This window comes from Hemiscyllium ocellatum, chromosome 36 (genome assembly GCF_020745735.1).
Source record: "Hemiscyllium ocellatum isolate sHemOce1 chromosome 36, sHemOce1.pat.X.cur, whole genome shotgun sequence".
NCBI lineage: Eukaryota > Metazoa > Chordata > Chondrichthyes > Orectolobiformes > Hemiscylliidae > Hemiscyllium > Hemiscyllium ocellatum.
The window spans coordinates 7,316,357-7,338,540 of NC_083436.1; the positions used below are offsets into that span (position 1 = coordinate 7,316,357).

Sequence of the window (22,184 nt, forward strand, 5' to 3'; positions counted from 1 at the left end):
TCTGACCTATCACCTTCACCCCCACCTCCACCCACTCTCAGCTACCTTTTCCCCAGCCTCACCCCCCTCCAATTTATCTCTCCATCCCCAAGGCTCCTAGCATCATTCCTGATGAAGGGTTTTTGCCCAAAACATCGATTTTCCTGCTCCTTGGATGCTGCCTGACCTGATATACTTTTCCAGCACCACTCTAATCTTGACTCTAATTTCCAGCATCTGCAGAAACCACCTTTGTCTAAATGACAGAGGAGTTAAACAGTTATTTTGAATCAGTCTTAATACTTTGGAAGGTACTTTGATCATTAATACTAAAGTATAGAGATGAAGTACTAAGTACCATCACCATTATACAAGAATAGCATTAGACAAACTAATGAGTGTGACAGTGCTTTGGCTTTAAGAATTTTTTTTTGAACTGGAAGGCAGAACGGTCTATGAGAAGATAAAGAAGTTGTGAAGCTTTGGATTTTTTTTTTGAATTTGGAACATGAGAAGGAGCCTGAGCAGGTGTGGTTGAACTCCCAGAGAACCAGAGATGTTTAGATTTAGTTTTCAGCAACTGCTGTTGTGTCTTGAAGAAATGAAAGTTATTTTTTTCCCTCTCAATTGCAGCCAAAAGCTGGGGATTCTCTGCCTATTGTGGGAACTGGGTATGAGACAATTCTGTTTTCTGAAAATGCGTTTTACCAAGGATATGTTTGCGAGATATTGTTGTACTTTAACTATAGCATCTGAATAAATTGTGTTTTGCTTAACATTGACTAGTTTAACTAATCAAATTTAACCAGAACACAGGACTTCATATTCACCTTTAAAGTAAGAAAAAGCTAGGGTCTAGGCAATCTGCTTAATATATTTTGACAGGATGTGGCATGGTCCAGAACATGGGGCTAAAGGCAGATCCCCATGACTTGCATCCTAGGATCTTTAAGAGATAGCTACAGAGAGATGAATACATTGGTTGTAATTTTCCAAAAGTCCCTGCAGTTGGGAGAAATACGAGAGGATTGAAAAACTGCCAGTGTGACTACAGTTTTCAAAAAGGGCAGGAGGCATAAAGCTGGTTACCATAAGTCGATTAGCTTAACATCTATTGTTGAAAACGTCTTTCAGCATACTTGGAAAATCATATTCTAATCAAGCAGAGTCAGCATGGCTTCACGAAAGGGGAATAATCTCTACCCAATTTATTACAGCTGTATGAGTGAATGTGTGTGTTGTGAGATTAGATTAGATTCTCTATAGTGTGGAAACAGGCCCTTCGGCCCAACCAGTCCATACCGACCCTCCAAACAGTCACCCACCCAGACCCATTTCCCTCTGACCCATGCACCTAACACTATGTGCAAGTTAGCATGGCCAATTCACCTGGCCTGCACATCTTTGGACTGTGGGAGGAAACCGGAGCACCCGGAGGAAACCCACACAGACACGGGGAGAATGTGCAAACTCCACATAGACAGTTGCTCAAGGTTGGAATTGAATCTGGGACCCTGGTGCTGTGAGGCAGCAGTGCTAACCACTGAGCCATCCTGCGGCACCCCCCCCCCCCCCCCCCCCCCCCCCCCCACACTGTGTATTTGGACTTCCAAAAGGTGTTCAATAAGGTACCTCACAAAACGTTAAGTCATAAGATATGGTCACATAGTGTTGAAGGCAGTATATTGGCATAGATATAGAGCCGAGGAGAAAGTGAGGACTGCAGATGCTGGAGATCAGAGCTGAAAATGTGTTGCTGGAAAAGCGCAGCAGGTCAGGCAGCATCCAAGGAGGAGGAGAATTGACGTTTTGGGCATGAGTCCATCTTCAGGAACGAGGAAAGTGTGCCCAGCAGGCTAAGGTAAAAGGTAGGGAGGAGGGACTTGGGGGAGGGGCGTTGGAAATGCGATAGGTGGAAGGAAGTTAAGGTGAGGGTGATAGGCCGGAGTGGGGTGGGGGCGGCGAGGTCAGGAAGAAGATTGCAGGTTAGGAAGGCGGTGCTGAGTTCAAGGATTGTGACTGAGACAAGGTGGGGGTGAGGGGAAATGAGGAAACTGGAGAAATCTGAGTTCATCCCTTGTGGTTGGAGGATTCCTAGGCGGAAGATGAAGCGCTCTTCGTCCAGCTGTTGTGTTGTTATGGTCTTGCGATGGAGGAGTCCAAGGACCTGCATGTCCTTGGTGGAGTGGTTGGGGGAATTGAAGTATTGAGCCACGGGGTGTTGGGTTGGTTGGTCCGGCTGTCCCAGAGGTGTTCTCTGAAACGTTCCGCAAGTAGGCGGCCTGTCTCCCCAATATAGAGGAGGCCACACCGGTTGCAGCGGATGCAGTAAATGATGTGTGTGGAGGTGCAGGTGAATTTGTGGCAGGTATGGAAGGATCCCTTGGGGCCTTGGAGGGAAGTGAGGGGGGAGGTGTGGGCGCAGGTTTTGCATTTCTTTTGGTTGCAGGGGAAGGTGCCGGGAGTGGAGGTTGGGTTGGTAGGCGGTGTGGACCTGACAAGGGAGTCGCGGAGGGAGTGGTCTTTTCGGAACGCTGATAGGGGAGGGGAGGGAAATATATCCCTGGTAGTGGGGTCCATTTCGAGGTGACAGAAATGATGACGGATGAAACGATGTATATGGAGGGGTGGTAGGTGAGGACCAGTGGGGTTCTGTCCTGGTGGCGATTGGAGGGGCGGGAAGTGGAGGAGATGTGGTGGAGAGCATCGTCGATTACGTCTGGGAGGAAATTGCAGTCTTTGAAGAAGGAGGCCATCTGAGTTGTTCGGTATTGGAACTGGTCCTCCTGGGAGCAGATGCGGCGGAGACGAAGGAATTGGGAACATGGGATGGCGTTTTTACAGGGGGCAGGTATAGAGTCAGCTAATGAGCAGGAAATAGCCAGTGGGGATAAGGGGGGGGTTCCTTTTTAGGTTGTAAACAGTGGAGCTGCACAAAGATTAGTGTTGGAACTGCAACTGTTGTAACAGATATGAATGACTTGGAGGAAGGAAGCAAATGTCTGCAGAGAAATTTGCAGGTGGTACAAAAGATATGTGGGAAAGCAAGTTGTGAGAAGGATACAAACAGTTTACAAAGATATTAATAAGTTAATTTAGTGGACAAAAACTTGGCAAATGGAGTACAGTGTGGGGAAATGTGAAGTTGTTTATTTTGGAAGGGAGAACACGTGAACAAGTATTATTTAAATGGGGAAAAATTGTAACACAAAGAGATTTCTGAGTACATGGCAATGACACACAGAAAACTAGTGCCCATGTGCACAAGCTAATCAGGAACACTAATGGAATGTTGGCCCTTCTTTCAAGGGTGTTGGAATATAAGCATAGGAAACTCTTCCTGCAAATGTACAGGGTGAGGCCACACCTGGACTACTGTGAGGATTTTTGGTCCCCTAATTTAAGAAAATACGTTATTTCAGAGTTCAGAGAAGGTTCACTAGAATGATCCCTGGAATGGAGCGATTGTGTTATGAACAAAGTTTAAACAGGTCAGGACTCTATTCATTGGAGTTTAGAAGAATGAGAGGTGATCTTATTGAAATGTATAGGAGGGCTCGACAAGGTAAATACTGAGAGGATGTTTCCCATCATGGGAGAGTTGAAGACCAGAACGCATAGTCTCAGGATAAAGATAATATCAGCCTGAAATGAGGAGGAACTTGTTCAGAGAGTTTATGAGTCTTTGGAATTCATTGAAAAGGGCAGTACTGACCGACAAACAAAATAAGCCATAATTTTAAAGGAAAATTAATAAAATAAATGACAAATGTCAAATAAAAATGACATCCCCTGGGTTGAAAATGTATTCTTATAGCCCTGGTGAAAACCAGTCACAGAAGGCCTGTAATGTACATACTCTGTCTCCAGGAACACCTAAGCACATACCTAACAGGCAGGCAGTCAGGTCAAGTGTGTTTATTAGAGACTGAAATTAATCCCCAGTTCATGGCAGTTGCCTGTCCAGAACAAACACAATGAATATCAAATTAATATCTGGGCTCAAAAGTCCAATCTTTGACTTTGATGAAAGCCCAAATTATGCTGGGTCAGTTTAAACACATTGCTGTTTTTATTCCAGGTCCAGTGCCTATACGCTTGGTGAACGGGCCCAGCATGTGCTCTGGGAGAGTTGAGATTTATCGGAATTCTGCCTGGGGCACTATTTGCAACAATGGCTGGAATATTCGTGCAGCAAGTGTGGTCTGCAGAATGTTGAACTGTGGGACAGCCCTGTCAGCACCAGGAGGAGTCGACTATGGAGTGGGGACTGGGGATATCTGGTTGGATGATGTGAGGTGTAATGGGACCGAGCCAGCCCTCGATCAGTGCTTAGCCAATCCATGGGTGGGGAATAACTGCGCACACAGCCAGGATGTTGGAGTTGCCTGTTCAGGTGAGTGGGACTGCCATGGCAACAACCATATTGCCACCTTATAACTACCTTCTGCCCAAGTGAATATTCATGTGAAGGTTTGTATTGTGTCTGAGTCCATCATTGAGTGATACTAAGCCCCTCTCAATAGGAAAGTCACAGGCTCTATCTTCTGCGGGGTTTACGATCCCACACAGGTGTTTGGGGGGAATGAGATTCTGAGGAGGGAGTTTGTTACACAATTAGCTTGTCTTTGACTACCTGGTAGTGACAAGATTTCTCCCAGGTGTAGGCTGCAAGGCATTCCTAAAACTGGAGAGGAGACAAGGTACAGGAATGATCAACCTGTACTGATACCAGAAGAACAATGTAAACAACAGTGGTGGAGATATACTGGTCTGCCTTTTGTGCAGACTTCAAAATGGACTACAGTACATCTAGCCAATTAATTTGAAAGCTTTGCTGTTATTACAGGCATATTGTTTTCTTCCGTCTGATCTCTCCAGTATAAACGCAGATCAGTTTAAACTTGTGCTGTTTTTATTCCAGGTCCAGTGCCTATACGCTTAGTGAACGGGCCCAGCAGGTGCTCTGGGAGAGTTGAGATTTATCGGAATTCTGCCTGGGGCACTATTTGCGACAATGGCTGGAATATTCGTGCAGCAAGTGTGGTCTGCAGAATGTTGAACTGTGGGACAGCCCTGTCAGCACCAGGAGGAGCCGACTATGGAGTGGGGACTGGGGATATCTGGTTGGATGATGTGAGGTGTAATGGGACCGAGCCGGCCCTCGATCAGTGCTTAGCCAATCCATGGGTGGGGAATAACTGCACACACAGCCAGGATGTTGGAGTTGCCTGTTCAGGTGAGTATTTTCAATCCCACTCTGGTTTAGGTATTAGCTCTCAAACAAATGGCATTTAAGGCCGATGTTACTGGATTACAAGCCCGGGTTTTGGATTAATACAGGTCATTCTGGTCTTGCACGTGTTTCCTCAGCCCGAATTGGCTATATTGTCATAGATGAATTGTATATGTTGTTTGGATAACACAAACTTTCTCCTGAACAGATGTAATGGTTTTACACAGTGCAACTTTCTATAGCACGAGTTTAAGAGGAAAACAACTGTCATGTTCTGGCAGAACGACTTGTAGTTCAGGCCACCTAAGTATTTACACAGGCTTCTAGGTTGTTAGCCCAGGTCTCTGCATTATTCATCTAGGATTGCTCATTTTAGCCATTGAATTAGCAAGCTTCTGGACTAATTATTAAGACAATTACATTGCCTTAGAAGGAGTGCAGCTCAGATCCATGCGAATATCTCTGGGAGTAGAAAGAGTAAATTACAAGGATAATTTGTAGAGATTAGGAGGGGAATTTTCATTTCTGATGTTAAATGTAGAAGTGGTCTGAAAATTGGAAGTGACCTTCCCCCGGGATGGAGGGCTATTCCCATGTGATTGCAATCTCCACAGGTCATGACATACTCATGTGCTGGTAAAACACTAAGTTTTCTTGGTGGGCAACATGGCTGCAGGGCCCTTCCTGGCTTCAATTTTGAGGAACCATATTTAAAACACCCAGGCAGCACGTCCCTCTTCACAACTCAGGAGCATCAATCATCTCTGCTCATCATCCTCACCCACTCCTGGAGATGTTGGAGATATGTGAGGAGTAAGTCCATGCTTTAGTGGCACCTCCCTCAGAGTGGTCCTGAAGGTTTTACAGAAAAGAAGAGATGGGCTGTTTCACAGGCAACAAGATGCCATCCTGCAATACCAATGCAGTTTGGATGGAAGTGACCATGGCAGTCATTATCTGCAAAAACCAGGGAAGAGACTGACTTCTTGTGCAACACCAGGATAAGTGCCACTCCCAACTCAATGCTTCATGCTCCTTTCAAAGTGAGGTAGCTTTGTAAAGATGCCACTGCACAGCACTGTGACACACAAGACTGGATTTCAGATATTTCCATCGCATGCAAACAATTTCTAAAACTTCATTGCTCCAACCCATATGGAATTGTACACACCACAGTCTCTCCCATTGCCAGGGTGCACACCGAAACCAGAAAAGGAGCTCAAACAGTTCAATTTCTGCACCACCGGCTCATTGAGCTTTCATCGCAACCAGTAGGACCTACACTGCACAATCTTCTCAGAGACTTGCATGGGGCTTCATGGTGAATACTCAGTTGCTTGTAAGGCATATGCTCCATGTAAAGCTTTGTTTATCTCCATGAGCTCTAGCTCATTAATCACACCGAACCACTTTTCATTTAGAACAGACACCCATGGATTGCTCTCTCAGTGCATGCAGAGGTATCTTGCAGCACCATTTCTCCTTTGCCAAGGACCCATGTGCCTCTATCTGTTCAGCTGAAAATCTTTGCATCACACCAATTCAAGACATTCCTAGCAGGCCATAATCCTCTGGGCACCAACCCGAGGCACCCCTAACATCATGTAAGGTGAGGTGACAAAGTCGGCAGAAGTGAGGACTGCAGATGTTGGAGATTATAGTCAAGGTTAGAGTGAGGCTGGATAAGCACAGCAGGTCAGGCAGCATCCGAGGAGCAGGAAAATCAACATTTCAGGCAAAAACCCTTCATCAGGAGTCATCAGCAGTCTTTGTCACTCTCAGCTACTTTTGTTGAGATGGCACAAAGATGTAGCACGAGGAAATAAAGGGCAAAATCATTTTGAAGTCTCTGGGTTTATAGGTGTTAACCTTGTGTGTACAGCACTCTCTGCCCAATTCCAGTGGTCTCTTTCTGTCCATTAAGATGTTTTGAATATTGCTGTTTTCTTTGCGGATGACTTTGAGAACCAGTGATTACCCCAGATACTCACATGCACATTATGTGTTGCAGCAGACAGAATGTTGAGACTCTTACTCACTGCTGACCTCGAAGGAACATTACTGTGGAAAGCAGGAACTTAAACTCAATGGTTGGACTTTGCAATCATTCAGCATAGCATAGCTACTTATGTTTTATTCAGAGGGGAATTGAATGCAACAATAGGGACCAATACTGTCATGGATGGATGCATCTATGACAGGTAAGATCAGTCAGGATGAGGTCAAGTATAATTTTCTCTTTTGTTCCATCATCACTCGCCATGATCTCTGTCCCTTCAGCCCCAGCCAGCTCAGTTAGATGTCACGCTAACCAAGTCAGATTTGTTGTTGGACATTGAAGTGCCCCTCCAGGAGCACATTCTTCCCCATGCCACCCTCAGTGCTTCTTTGAAGTGATGCTGCGTATGGGGGTTACTGATTTCTTAGTCTAGAGCGGTTTGGAGGTGGAAACCTATGATCCTTTTGTGCTTGTTGGTGCTGTAGACCTTGGTTCTCCTCTTCATCTGGTGTTTGTTCATTTCCAGAACCTCTTGTGTGTGATTTTATGAGAGCTGATCCTTTAGTCTTCTCCTTTTCCTCATTCTGATCAATGCTGACACAGCTGCTGGATTTGATAGGTCAGCCGTGGCATGGATCTACAACAAGTTTTATTTTAACCATCACTTTATGAACCAATACTCTCAAGAAACCAGCCACATTATAACCTCAAAACTGGAATTTTACCGTATTACCCTGATTTCCACAATGTCCAAGTAATTAGTTGAAGATGCACGTGAGAAAGCTTTCTGCCGATAAGTTTTATTTTCGGCAAAGTTGCATTGTTATTTAAGAGATGTGTGCTGTAGGTAAAGTATGACAGTGATGTGTATATCCCTTGCATCATGTTTCTTCTGCTTGGTGTATGTTTTTACTTGATCATGTGAACTTCTTAATCAACTGGAATATTCGATCCGCTGGCATACTCCTGTCCGGTAGTTGCTGGTTATCAAAAGGTTTGCTGCACTGATTTAAAAATAAATATCAGTATTGAGATGGAAGTTTTCCATTTGAGATGTTGACAGAGTCAATGTAACCTATGAGATTTAATCAGTCCCCTCATGTTGGGTGAGAGCCTGCCCTACAGCCTGACCTATTGAGGTGCATCCTCCATGATCCCAGACTGATGTTTCCCTCCTATTGCTGCTGTGTGCACAATACTTGTGTCTTTTATCTTTATTTAGATTTCCATGGACATAGTGATTAGCACAATGTCACTCCTGTTGCCTGCATTATCCCCTGCAAGCCAGCCCTACAACCTTGCAATGTGCAGTCCTTGTGTGGTGTTTCATCACCTAATGGCAAGGTTTTACTTCAGTTACACAGGGCATTAGTGAGACTACATCTGGAGTACAGTGTACAGCATTGATCACTCTGCTTACAAAAGACATTGAAACATTGGAAACAATTCAGAGAATGTTTACCAGACTAATACCTGGAATGAGCAAATTTCTTTTTGACAGAAAGGCTAGACAGGCACGGCCTGCATCCCCTGGAGTTTAGGAGAGTCAGAGATGCATTAACTGGAACATTCAAGATGCAGAGGGGACCTAATTAGGTGCATGATGAAAGGTTATTTTCTCTTGTGGGAGAATCTAGAAGTAGGGGTCGTAGTTTTAACATAACGGGTCACCCATTTGAGACGGAGATGTGTTTCGACTCCCTCACCCTGTTTGTTCCCATTTTAAATATACTTGCCCTTGCCATAACATTTGATGGTCTTCTGCTTTCATCTCCCATCTCCTGTATCTTTCTTCAGTCTTCCTCTTTGATTCTCAGTTCATTTTCTATCTCCCCGAACATTCTTGCTCTTCCCCCAGTCTCACTTTCATTCAGAATTCCATGTTCCACCTTACGCCCCCCCCATTCAGGTACATTGCTCTTTCTCCCTCCCTAGTGCAGATTGCCCTATTGTGTTCTCTGTAAGCACTATAAGTGTTTAACCACAAGAATGTCAGCCACATGTGACTGAGACTTCTCATGGACTGCTCAGTAGGGAGAGCAGTCAGCCCTAATACTGGAAGCATTTGTGCAAAGAATGATTTATTTCTTAAAGATGCAAATTAATGATACCAATTGGACTTATTGGAGCTTGAAGGAAGCAAACTATCCAGCCAGAAACTATCCATCCCCATATATTTGGTCGAGGTTGTAAATATACATATTTTCCAGCATGTGTTGTGAATGTAGATCTGGTGGGCTGGGGTATTAATGACGACAGTATTGATGATGTGCTTAGGAGTGCAAAACAGGTCCCCAGCCATAAATCCTGATCTTCTTGAAAAGTCCTGAGAAACTAACAGCAGAAGGTTAGCCCACCTTTGTGAAATAGGAATTTCTTTGGGAACAGAAAGATTTGGTGGGTGGGGTGGGGAAGGTGGTGGTGGTGGTGGGAAGTCTCTGGGGTGGAGGGGACCAGACCAGACCCTTTTGCTTATTTTAAAGGTAGATGTGAAGTGCTATATTCCAGATGCATTGCAACTGGCCACTGTTACGCAAAACACAATTTATTTAAACATTGCAGTTAAAATACAAACAAAAGAAAGAAGAATTTAGAATAACTTAACTGTTGGAAATCTTAACCAAATACATTTTGTTCTGACAAAACAGGATAGTTCGGTTCCCATGTGATCCCATGTTATAAGAAAATCACGTAAAAGCAGCATCATTTAAGTCAATGGGACTGGAATCGCGTTGTAGCCAATACAGGGAAGGAAGGTTCACATTCTACAAATAATGTTCTAAAATCTTCAATCGCGTTGTAGCCAATTCGCTTTGAGAAAACATGTATTATAACAGGACCAACTGGAATAGATACAGTTCCTTTACTAATTGACTGTTCCAATATAGTAATATCCTAGAAACACACCCCTTGGCAAAAAGGCAGATTCCGACACAGATTCTCATTACAATTCTCCAATCCAGGAGGGAAAAATGCCAAGAGAAGATTCAGAGAAAATAGCAGCAAAGAGACATTCACTGAAGCTCCAATTCTTTTGACACCCCAAAGGCTTCTGATGTTACTGAAAAATAAAACCCAGAAATCGGGATCTGAGAGCCAGCCTCAACCATTCAGGCTGTTTAAAAAAGGCCCAAGGCCTCATATGTTGTTTACACAAATTGTCTTCAGTATTCAGTTCGTTACCTCTGCCTTACAACCTGTCTTCAAAAAAAACCAAGGAATCGTCACTCTTCCCGAATCCTCCTCTGTTGTTTCTCAGCAGCACCCTCTGTTGCCGATAGGTGAGATGAAAAGAAGCCGTTTTCTCTGGTGGTACAAGTCCAAACAATCGACTGTGTTAAGTTAGAGCTAGACTGTTCATTGGTCGTGTCAGGTAGCTCTACCTTACACAAAGCAAAGGATTCTGTTCAACCTTTCATGACAGAAACTGATGATTTATATTAGCGAGGAATAAGAGATGATATGGAGCAAAAGCATATAATTTGGTATTGAGTTACAAATCAATGTTAAGCTAATTGAATGGCAGAAATTGTCATGTTTCTGAATGGCCTTCTCACGTTCTCATGTTGCTTGTGTTGATAAACTCACAGATTAATGGTGTTCCTGCTTCTATTCCAGGTCCAGTCCCTGTACAATTAGTGAATGGGACCAGTATGTGCTCTGGAAGAGTTGAGGTCTATCATGACTCTGACTGGGGGACTGTCTGTGCTAATGGCTGGGACACAAATGCAATGAATGTGGTCTGCAGAATGTTGAATTGTGGGAGAGCCTTGTCAGGAGGTGACTATGGAAACGGAAGTGGGAAGATTTGGTTGGATAATGTGACATGTCTTGGAACAGAGTCTGCCCTCAGTCAGTGCTCTGCCAATCCATGGGGGGTGAATACATGTATTGACAGGAGGGATGCTGGAGTGACCTGTTCAGGTGAGTGTGGTGACCTTCTTTGGTGGGAAAATTTGCAGGAAAAATGACCCAGCAAGGCTCTGCGGTGTAAAAGAGTTAAATAATCTGACAGGTTACAGGGACTAAATTTGTAATTCCTCAAGTATAGGAGATCAGGGAGTGATCTGATCAAGTTGTCTAAGAGGCTAAAAGATTTTAGTAGTGTAGAAAAGAGAAACCATTTTCTTCAGTTTGAAGACAATGCAGTATTTATGGAAGAAGGGGCTTTAATACAGAGCAGCCATGATCTAATTGAATGAGCTCTGGATCCTGCATTCTTTTATGTTCTTTATGCTTAGTAGTACAGGGTGGACCCTAACCATCTTAAATCTCCAATTGATAACTCCAGAGAAAATCCATAGAATCAGAGAGGTCTACAGCACAGAGAGAGGGTTTTCAGCAGTAAAAAACGACCACCTAATTACTCTAATCATATTGTCCAAAACTTAGCCCATAGCCTTGTATGCCTTGGCATCAGAAGTGGACATCGAAATGTTCCTTAAAGGGCAGCACAGTGGCTTAACGGTTAGCACTGCTGCCTCACAGCACAAGGACTTGGGTTCAGTTGCACCATCAGGCAACTGTCCGTGTGGAGCTTTCATATTCTCCCCATGTCGGCATGGGTTTCCTCTTGGTGCTCCGCTTTCCTTCCAAAGATGTGCAGGTTAGATGGATTGCCCATGCAAAATTGCCCATAGTTTCCAGGGTTGTGCAGACTAGGTGGATTAGCGATCAGAATGCAGGATTACAGGGATGGGGTGGGTCTGGGTGGGATGACCTTCAGAGGGTCAGTAGAGACCTGATGGCCCAAATGACCTGCATCTTTGTTGTAGGGATTCTGCCTCCATCACCCTTATAGGCAGTGATCTTCAGGTTCCCATCACCATCTTGGTTAAAACATTTTTTCTCACATTCTGTGTATACCTCCTGCCTCTTAGTTTAAATCAAAGTCCAATCATCTTTGATGCTCCTTGCTGTCCACTACATCTATGCCCCTCTTAATTTTATGCATCTCAATCATGTCCCTCACCCCAATTTCCTCTGCTCCAAGGAAAGCAACCACATTCTGTCCAATCTCTGCATAAGTATACTCTCCCGCCCAGGCAATGATCTGATAAATCTTCTCTGCACCACCTCCATTACAATAAATCCCTCCAATAATGTGGATTCCAGAATTTGGCATAACCAACATTGTATATGTTCCAGCATAGCCTCCCTGCTCTTAAACTCTGTGCCTTAGCTAATACTGGAAAGTATCAATGTGACTTCTTAACCATTTTATCTACCTGCCCTGATGCCTTAAGGGATCAGTGGCTATGAACGCTAAGATCCCTCTGATCCTTGGTGCTACTCAGGATGCAATGTTTATTTTATATTCCATTGCCTTAATTGTCATGTCTAACTGCATCACCTCCCATTTAACCAGATTATCTCGAATCAGTTTAACTATGTTCCCATCACTGTTGCAGGTCCGGTGCCCTTACGTTTGGTGAATGGTACTAACATGTGTTCTGGAAGAGTTGAGGTCTATCGTAACTCCGTCTGGGGAACCGTTTGTGACAATGGATGGGACATAAATGCATCGGAGGTAGTCTGCAGAGCGTTGAACTGTGGGACAGCCTTGTCGGCACAGACTGGGGCCTACTATGGAGCGGGGAGAGGGAACATCTGGGCTTCAGGAGTGAAATGTCTTGGGACAGAACCTTCCCTTGATCAGTGCTCTGTTACTTCCTTGAAGAACTGCACACATAGCCAAGATGCTGGGGTGATCTGTTCAGGTGAGTGGGGCTGGCATGAAAAACACCTTACTGCCAGTTTATAACAATGCTCTGACCGGGTGAGTGACTGTTATTGATGTGAAGGCTCACGCAATATCTCAGTGGATCCATCTATCATACTGTGTGGTACCAAGATCCTCATAAAGGACAAGAAAGACATGGTTTCTGCTATCTTTGCTGGATCTTTGGGAGGGAGTCCACGCAATTCAGGGCTCGTGCTTCATTATCACATTGGATATGAGCTGGAATCATTGCTAAAACTGCTGATATAGGAAAGATTAGGGAAGTAGGATAGGTCTGGATATTCGTGGGAGTTTGATACCTGTGATAAAATATGCAGACAAAGACTTCCCAGAAAATCTATGATAGTTTAACTGTCTTACCTGTTCTATTCAGGTCCAGTACCTGTCCGGCTGGTGAATGGTACCAGCATGTGTTCCGGGAGAGTTGAGGTCTATCGTAACTCCATCTGGGGAACTGTTTGTGACAACAGCTGGGATAAAAAAGCAGCGAGTGTGGTCTGCAGAGTGTTGAACTGTGGGACAGCCCTGTCAGCACCGAAAGGAGCCTACTATGGATATGGGTCTGGAGACATTTGGTTGGATGATGTGAAGTGTAATGGGACAGAGGCTGCCCTCGATCAATGTTCTGCTAACCCACAAGTGGGGAATAACTGCACACATGGCCAGGATGCTGGAGTTACCTGTTCAGGTGAGTGAGAGACACTTGTTTCACATGAATATTTTAGATCTGTATCTTTTATGCATAGATTCTCAAACTGCTGTAGTGGAGTAGAAACTTAGTTTTGCGTTACTGGCCGATGTTTGAAGCAGTGTATTAGCAAATTAAATAACTAGGCAGGTAGTTAGAGTTTTAAATTATATCACATGAGGATCAAGTGAGGGGAAAAATTGAAGAAAAATGGTAAGGTATTGGTGCACGTACTGAGATGAAAATTATTAACTGATGTGAGACAGAAAGGGACAAAGCACACAAACAAAGGAATGAAGTTGCAAATAAGTTCAGAACAGGGAAGATTGGCTCAAAGACAAAACTAAACAGTCTTTATTTGGATGCATGCAGCATTTGAAACAAGGTTTACAAATTAATATCAGAAATGGGTATAATATGGTGCAAAGATTATAAAAGGGTGGTTGCAAGATGACCAATGTTGGAACTGATTATTGGAATTGCAGGCCAGTTGGGTAAAAGAACAGAATGCAGAATATAATGTTGAAGCTACAGAGTAAGTGCAGATAAAGATCAACTTTAATATGTGAAAGGTCTGTTCAAACGGCTGATAACACTTGGTAAGAAGCTGTTCTTGAATCTGTTGTTATTTTCAAACTGTTGTCTCTTCTGCCTGATGGAAGAGAGAGGAAGAAAGTATAACTGGGGTGGGACCAGTATTTGATTATAGATAGATCAGTACAGAGCAGAACAGGCCCTTTGGTCCTCAATGTTGTGCTGACCTGTGAACTAATTTAAGCCCATCACCCTACCATCTCCCATCATCATCCATATGTTGTCTGCTTTCCTGGGGCAGCAGGAAATAGAGGCAGAGTCAATGGAAGGAAGGTTGTGTTTTCATGATGGACTGGGCTGCATTCACAATTCTGTCATTTCTTTTGATCTGGGGCAGAGCAATACCACAACAAGCAGTGCTGCATCTGGATAGGATGCGTTCTATGCTGTATCTATAAAAATCGGTAAGAATTTTCTTGGCCTTCTGAGAAGTAGAGATGTCAGTGTGCTTTCTTGACTGTGGATTGATCTGGACAGATTATTGGTGATCTTTACTCCGAGGAACTTGAAGCTCTTGACCATTTCCACCTTAGCACCATTGTTGCAGATAGGAACGTGTCCACACCACTTCCTGAAGCCAATGATCAGCTCCTTTGTTGTGCTGACATGCAGGGATAGATTGTTGCCTTTACATGATGCCATTGAACTCTCTATCTCTTTCCTGTACTGTCTGATCGTTGTTTGAGATCCAACCTGTGATGGTAGTGTCATAAGCAAACATGTAAATGGAGTTAGGTCAGAATTTGGCCACACACTTGTGAGTGTAGAAGGAGTATAATAAAGGGGCTGAGCACGCAGCTTTGCAATGCACCGATGTTGAGGATAATTGTGGAGGAGGTGTTGTCGTCTATCCTTATTGATTCCAGTCTATGGGTCAGCAGTTCTCAGATCCAGTTGCAGAGGGTGGATAGAGTCCTAAGTCTTGGAGTTTGGTTAGATTTATGATGTTGACAATGGATCTAAAGTCAATAAATAAGAGTCTGATGTTGGTGTTCTTGTTATCCGTATGTTCCAAGGCATAGTGAGGGCTAGGGAGAAGGCATTTGCTGTAAACCTGTTTAATGTTAAGCATATTGTAGTGGATCATGGCGGCCTGGGAGGCCAGGGGTTATGTGTGCCATTATTAACCTCTTAAAACCACTGCTATACCGTTGTCTCCCTTCACTTTTGTTCACTTTACAAGCTGATTATCTAGGTAGGCTTCACAGAATGTGAGCTCACTGATTGGCCCAGGTTAAAAGACCAATCAGGGAGTCTTGGCTAACAGATATAAACAGGAGTCTCAGAGCTGGTTCTGAGGAAGCCAGACCAATGTCAAGTACCATGCTCCTTGGTGACAGATTACTGGCTTCTCTGGAGTTAGTTCCCTGTTGGTTTTGATTTTTATTGTCTACCTTTCCTCCACTCTGCCTTTTCTTTCCTTGGTCTGCTTCAGTGCTTCAATGAGGCTCAATTCAAGCTCAAGAAGCAGACGCCAGTCCTTTGACACAGCATTTTGTAGCCTTTGTACCCAACGTTGAGTTAACCTCTGCACCCTCTATAATTTCATATTTCTTTGCTGGTTTGTCTTTTTCCCTCAGTTTCTCTCTATTTCCTTTATTTTGTGCTGAAGAAGCAGCTATTTAGGATCCTGCCATTAACACATCCTCTGGACACCTTTTACATTACTGTGTAAAAACAATGACTGCAGATGCTGGAAACCCGATTCTGGATTAGTGGTGCTGGAAGAGCACAGCAGTTCAGGCAGCATCCAAAGTGCAGCGAAATGGACGTTTTGGGCAAAAGCCCTTCATCAGGAATAAAGGCAGTGAGCTGGAAGCATGGATAGATAAGCTAGGTGAGGGTGGGGGTGGGGAGAAAGTAACACAGAGTACAATGGGTGGGTAGGGGAGGGGATGAAGGTGATAGGTCAGGGAGGAGAGAGTGGAGTGGATAGGTGGAAAAGGAGACAGGCAGGTAGGGCAAGTCCGGATAAGTCATGGGGACAGTGCTGAGCTGGAAGTTTGGAACTAGGATGAGGTGGGGGAAGGGGAAATGAGGAAACTGTTGAAGTCCACATTGATGCCCTGGGGTTGAAGTGTTCCGAGGCGGAAGATGAGGCGTTCTTCCTCCAGGCGTCAGGTGGTGAGGGAGCGGCGGTGAAGGAGGCCCAGGACCTCCATGTCCTCAGCAGAGTGGGAGGGGGAGTTGAAATGTTGGGCCACGGGGCGGTATGGTTGATTGGTGCAGGTGTCCCGGAGATGTTCCCTAAAGCGCTCTGCTAGGAGGCGCCCAGTCTCCCCAATGTAGAGGAGACGGATACAATAAATAATATTGGTGGATGTGCAGGTAAAACTTTGATGGATGTGGAAGGCTACTTTAGGGCCTTGGATAGAGGTGAGGGAGGAGGTGTGGGCACAGGTTTTACATTACTGTGCCCATTACTACTCCCTTTGGTTATTAAACTATCATTTAATCTCTCCTGCCTTCTACTGGACCACATACCTTCCCTTTGGTTTCTCCCCACTCCCTTCTCCTATTTCACATGCTTAAAATCTGCATCTTTAAAGGATATTCTAAATTAACTTTGAAGTAATTTTCACAGTTTATCAGTCCAATTGATCAACCAGTTAGGATTTGAGGACAGCTGATAGTGCAGGATGTTGAGTTCTAACAAGAGTTTAAGTTGGGACATAACATTACCAATTGCACAACAAAAACATATATTAGTGACAAGGATCGACAATGATCTGGATCAGGCAGGGCAGCTAGCAAGCCGAGCTGCTCTTTGGCTCTTTGTTTCATGGATGAACCATTTACTTCAGACTTAGAATTCCAAGAGTGTGGAAACAGGCTCTTAAGCCCAACAACTCCACACCGACCCTCCGAACCGTATCCCACCCAAACCCATTTCCCTACCCTATCACTGTAACCTACACAGGTCTGAACACTATGGGCAATTTAGCATGGCCAATACACTTGAGCTGCACATCTTTGGACTGTGGGAGGAAACTGGTGCACCCAGAGGAAACCCACGCAGACACGGGGAGAATGTGCAAATTCCACACAGACAGTCGTCTGAGACTGGAATCAAACCCAGATCCCTGGGGCTGTGAGACAGCAATGCTAACCACAGGGCCACAGTGCTGCCCTGGTGTCAGGGACTTTTGACCCTATAAAGATTTATTTTAATTCAAAATACTATTGGGTATCTGGTTCTTTGCCAAAACTTTGGGTGAAATACCCTGTCCATGGTGTCAATCTGCACTCCATTATTCTTGGACCTTCACAAGAAATATCACCAAATATGTAACAATGTTGTCAGTGAGGTTGGACTTTAAAAATGCTCCAGGGATAATACAAAGCAGCTAATGCCGTTAGGAATTGAAATAACTCTCCAGACACCATATCCCATCACCAATCACCTTTAATTTACAAATGCAAAGCCTTTGACGATAGCCTTTGAATGTGTTGCTGGAAAAGCGCAGCAGGTCAGGCAGCATCCAAGAAACAGGAGAGTCGACGTTTCGGCCATGAGCCCTTCTTCAGGAATGCCCGAAAACGTCAACTCTCCTGCTCCTTGGATGCTGTCTGATCTGCTGCGCTTTTCCTGCAACACATTTTCAGCTCTGATCTCCAGCATCTGCAGTCCTCACTTTTTCATAATAGCCTTTTAATGCCTCTCACTAAGTCAGGCATTCAGTGGGCAGCATATCCCTGACATTCATCCTTTAATGTTGGCCAGGACTCCCTGATTGGACCAGATTAACAGCGCCAATCAGAGAACTCATATTCTATGATGTCCAGCTGGCTGCCCTCATTCCAGTCACTACAAGAATATAGATTTGAGTGCTGGTTTTCCTTATTATGTAAACAAAAAGTACTGCTTTTCACCACAGGTGAGTTGATAATGAAGAAAAGAAACATTCATTTGTTTGTAAGAGTACTTCAGGATTTTGTTTTAAAAATGCAGGTGTTCAGGGCTTGGGGTCTTGTGTCTCAATGATATTGTTGCTGCTTTTGTGCCAGGGGAGGCCTGGGTTCAAATCCCACAGAGATGTGTAATAATAACTTTAAACAGGTTGATTAAAAGTGCTGAATTGCTCCAGTAAAGGAAATTGGCTAGCAAGGGGAAAGAGTCAAAAAGGGTGGTGCTGGAAAACCGCAGAAGGACGGGTAGCATCTGAGGAGCAGATTAGACTTTGTATTGAAATATGAAGTGCAAATAAACAGTCAAGGAAAACAGACTGACTCCCACTTTGGAATGGATGATTGGGAATGTAACCTTATAATTTCATCTTTTCCTGATCCTGCCTTAAACTGTCCCTTTCCCAGACTACTGCTGTCATCCCATTCACTTCTCTATCAGCCAGTTACTTTCATGCTCCTTTCTTATCAGTCTGGTCTACTGGGCTGTTACATGCTACAGACAAACATAATGCTATCTCAACAAGAATCTTTATTAAGCAAGGTCAAATGAAAAGCACAGTGCAGCTTTTGTACTGCAAACTACCTCTTCCAACTATGTTTTTATTTGTTCAAACTTAACCAACCTTCTCAGAGAATGATTTCTTTAGTCTCACTTGAATGACAGTGAAACTTTGAGCAATTCCCACTGAAAATGAACTTAAGACACAGTGCATTTAAGCAGTAACCCAATCGTGTTCCTATTCTAAGCTGTTTTTATGTAAATTACAAGTGGATTTCTAGTTTTTCTCAGTTTTTGATGGTGTCATTAACATAAACTGTTCATTCTGTTCCTCTCCAAAAATGCTGCTTGGCTTGCTGGTATTTTCCAGCAATTTCTAGTTTTATTTCAGGTTGACCATGATCCTATTAATCATAAAGTCATAGAGTTGTACAGCGCAGAAACAGACCTTTCAGTCCAACTTGTCCATGCCGACGAGATATCCTAAATTAATCTTGTTCCATTTGCCAGGACTTGGCCCATATCCCTCTAAGCCCTTCCTATTCATGTACCCATCCAGATGCCTCTTAATTGTTGTAATTGTATCAGCCTCCACAACTCTCTCTGTCAGCTCATTCCTGCTATTGAATGACAGAAGAGACTTTAGGGGCTATATAGTCAACTGGTTTTCTTATTTCTTACGTTTCAGGTTCCAGGGTTACTTGCCCAGATTTCTGTGATACCTGTGCTGAAGTTAGAGGGAGTGCAGTTGACAGTGGACATATAAACAATACAGATTAGGAGCAGAAGGAGGCTATTTGGCTCCTCAAACACTTGTTTACACAATTATTAAATGGAAATCAGGAACTTGGTCCCTTAAAAAAATTGTCGATGCAGGGAACTTGAATGTTTCTAAAATATGGTTGATAGATATTTGTTGAATAAGGGTACCAAGGCCGGTTAACTGAATAAAGAAACAGATCAACATGATCTAATTGACTGGGCAAAGAATAGGCTGGAGGCTCTTCTTTCTAAGTTCTTAAATATTCCATGTGTCAGCCATATTTAGAGGGGTCTACATTTGCAGAAGGGCTACGGTCGAGCTAATGATTCCAGTGGAAACACAAGTAGTCGCAGGCAAGTGTAAATATATTCCCATCTCTGTTCCAGGTCCGATATCTGTCCGGCTGGTGAATGGTTCCAACATGTGTTCTGGGAGAGTTGAAGTCTACCGTAACTCCATCTGGGGAACCATCTGTGACAATGGCTGGAATTTAAATGCAGCAAGTGTGATCTGCAGAGTGTTGAACTGTGGGAAGTCTTTGTCCATAACAAGAAGTGCTTACTATGGAGAGGGGAGTGGAGTCATCTTGTTAGATAATGTGAATTGTACTGGGTCAGAGCCTGCCCTCGATCAATGCTCTGCCAACCCAAAGGTGGGATATAATTGCACTCACAAGGAGGATGCTGGAGTCATCTGTTCAGGTAAGCAAAACAGGTTCCTGTTCCTTTGCACGTTTGTTCTCAAACTTAATTCAAAATCTAGCTTACTAGTTTTCTAGCCTAGCCTTCTGATTGGTAACAGAAACCTCTTGATTCTACAGCAAGGCATCTGCGCTACTGCTCCCTATCCCATGATTACTGGTACAGGACTCCGCGTTACTAGCTCAGGACACTGGATTTCATGGCCAGGCATCTGGGTTACTGGTCTGGGCTCTAGGTTACCAGTCCAGCCTTCTTAATCATTAGTTCAGGCCTCTGGATTACAAAATCTCTGCGTTACTAATTCAGTTTGCTTCAGGATTTCTGGTGGGTTTATTTAAAGCTGAACTACAGAGTAATCTGTAGTCATTGTCTGTGTCCATACAGCGGCAATGCAGAGTGACCATGGCTGCTAGTCAGACAACAGACATCTCAGTGCAGGCTGATCTACATGTTAAATGAATATCTTTCTTAAAGCATTAATACTCAAAACCCTTTCTTTCCCCATAATATAACTCTTGGATGCTATAAGAGAAAATGCATGAACATTGGATAATAGCAAAATTACTTACACAGAGAATAGGGACTGTAAACTTTGCAAAGTTAAAAATCACACAACACCAGGTTATAGTCCAACGGGTTTAATTGGAAGCACACTTTTTTTTAATATCAAAAATATACTTTATTCGTAAAATATTCATAAAATAATTTGATGGACTGTACATTAGGTAATGCCATGCATATTTCCACATTTACATACACAGCTCAGAATTATCATTATTACATACAGGTCTGTGCATTTCTCGCTCATAAGCCCATATATTGAGCTGAGGCGTCAGCAGAGCCCAAATGACTGCATGGGCCCCCTGTTCTTCTTTAGACAGGCAGGTGTTAAATGGTGGTCTTTCCCCACCGCGCCTTGGCAGCAGCTGCCCCAAGCTTCAGCGCATCCCTCAACACATAGTCCTGGACCTTGGAATGTGCCAGTCTGCAACACTCAGTCGGGGTCAACTCTTTCAGCTGGAAGATCAACAGGTTTCGGACCGCCCAGAGAGCGTCCTTCACCGAGTTGATGATCCTCCAGGCGCAGTTGATGTTCGTCTCGGTGTGCGTCCCGGGGAACAGCCGTAGAGCACGGAGTTCCGCGTCACGGCACTACTCGGGACGAACCTCGACAAATACCACTGCATTCCTCTCCAGACTTCCTCTGCATAGGCACATTCCAGAAGGAGGTGTGTGACAGTCTCGTCCCCCCCACAGCCGCTTCGAGGGCAGCGTGCGGTACAGCTGAGAGTCCGGGCTTGCATAAATGATCTCACAGGTAGAGCCCTTCTCACCACCAGCCAAGCCATGTCTTGGTGCTTGTTGGATAGTTCTGGCGATGAGGTATTCTGCCAAATTGCTTTGACAGTCTGCTCAGGGAACCACTCGACAGGGTCCGCCATCTCCTTTTCCCGAAGGGTCTCAAGGATGCTACGTGCTGACCACTTCCTGATGGACTTGTGGTCAAAGGTGTTTTGGAAGCACACTAGCTTTTTAGATTAGAATCAATCTAAACATCAGGTCATAGACAGAGAACACAGGGGGCTAACACCTTCAACATATTGTCTAGCTATCACCATTGTTAACAGCTAACCTGAGAATGCAACTTTTCAAAAAAGGTTTTGTGATTTACACATGAAAGAAGTGAAACTATCACTGTATTCTAACAGATGAAAGGTTTAACAGACAATCAATTTTTCAATGTATAATTTCAGTTACATCACACTGCAAATTTTTGCTATAAATTTTGTGTTACGATCAAGCCCTCCACAATCACCTGATGAAGGAGCATCGCTCCAAAAGCTAGTGTGCTTCCAATTAAACCTGTTGGACTATAACCTGGTATTGTGTGATTTTTAACTTTGTATACCCCAGTCCAACACCAGCATGTCCAAATCACGTAAACTTTGCATACAGTGATAATGATTGTACAGAGGTCTAAGAGTATCTATATTAATTTATTGACTTGACCACTCTTCTGGATTGTCTTCTGGTGTAATCTTCTGGGTGTAGGTTTGACTATTAGCAGTTCCT

The 22,184-nt window shown here is 43.9% G+C and overlaps 1 protein-coding gene across 1 annotated transcript in view; it reads left to right on the forward strand.

Annotated features, from left to right (window-relative positions):
- Positions 1-22,184, forward strand: part of LOC132833278 (deleted in malignant brain tumors 1 protein-like) — a 119,889-nt gene that overhangs the window by 54,034 nt on the left and 43,671 nt on the right. Inside the window, exons 11-16 of the mRNA XM_060851441.1 lie at positions 4,061-4,375; positions 4,904-5,218; positions 10,833-11,138; positions 12,626-12,934; positions 13,331-13,645; positions 19,797-20,111. Coding sequence (XP_060707424.1) covers positions 4,061-4,375; positions 4,904-5,218; positions 10,833-11,138; positions 12,626-12,934; positions 13,331-13,645; positions 19,797-20,111 — 1,875 coding nt within the window. The remainder of the gene's footprint in view (positions 1-4,060; positions 4,376-4,903; positions 5,219-10,832; positions 11,139-12,625; positions 12,935-13,330; positions 13,646-19,796; positions 20,112-22,184) is intronic.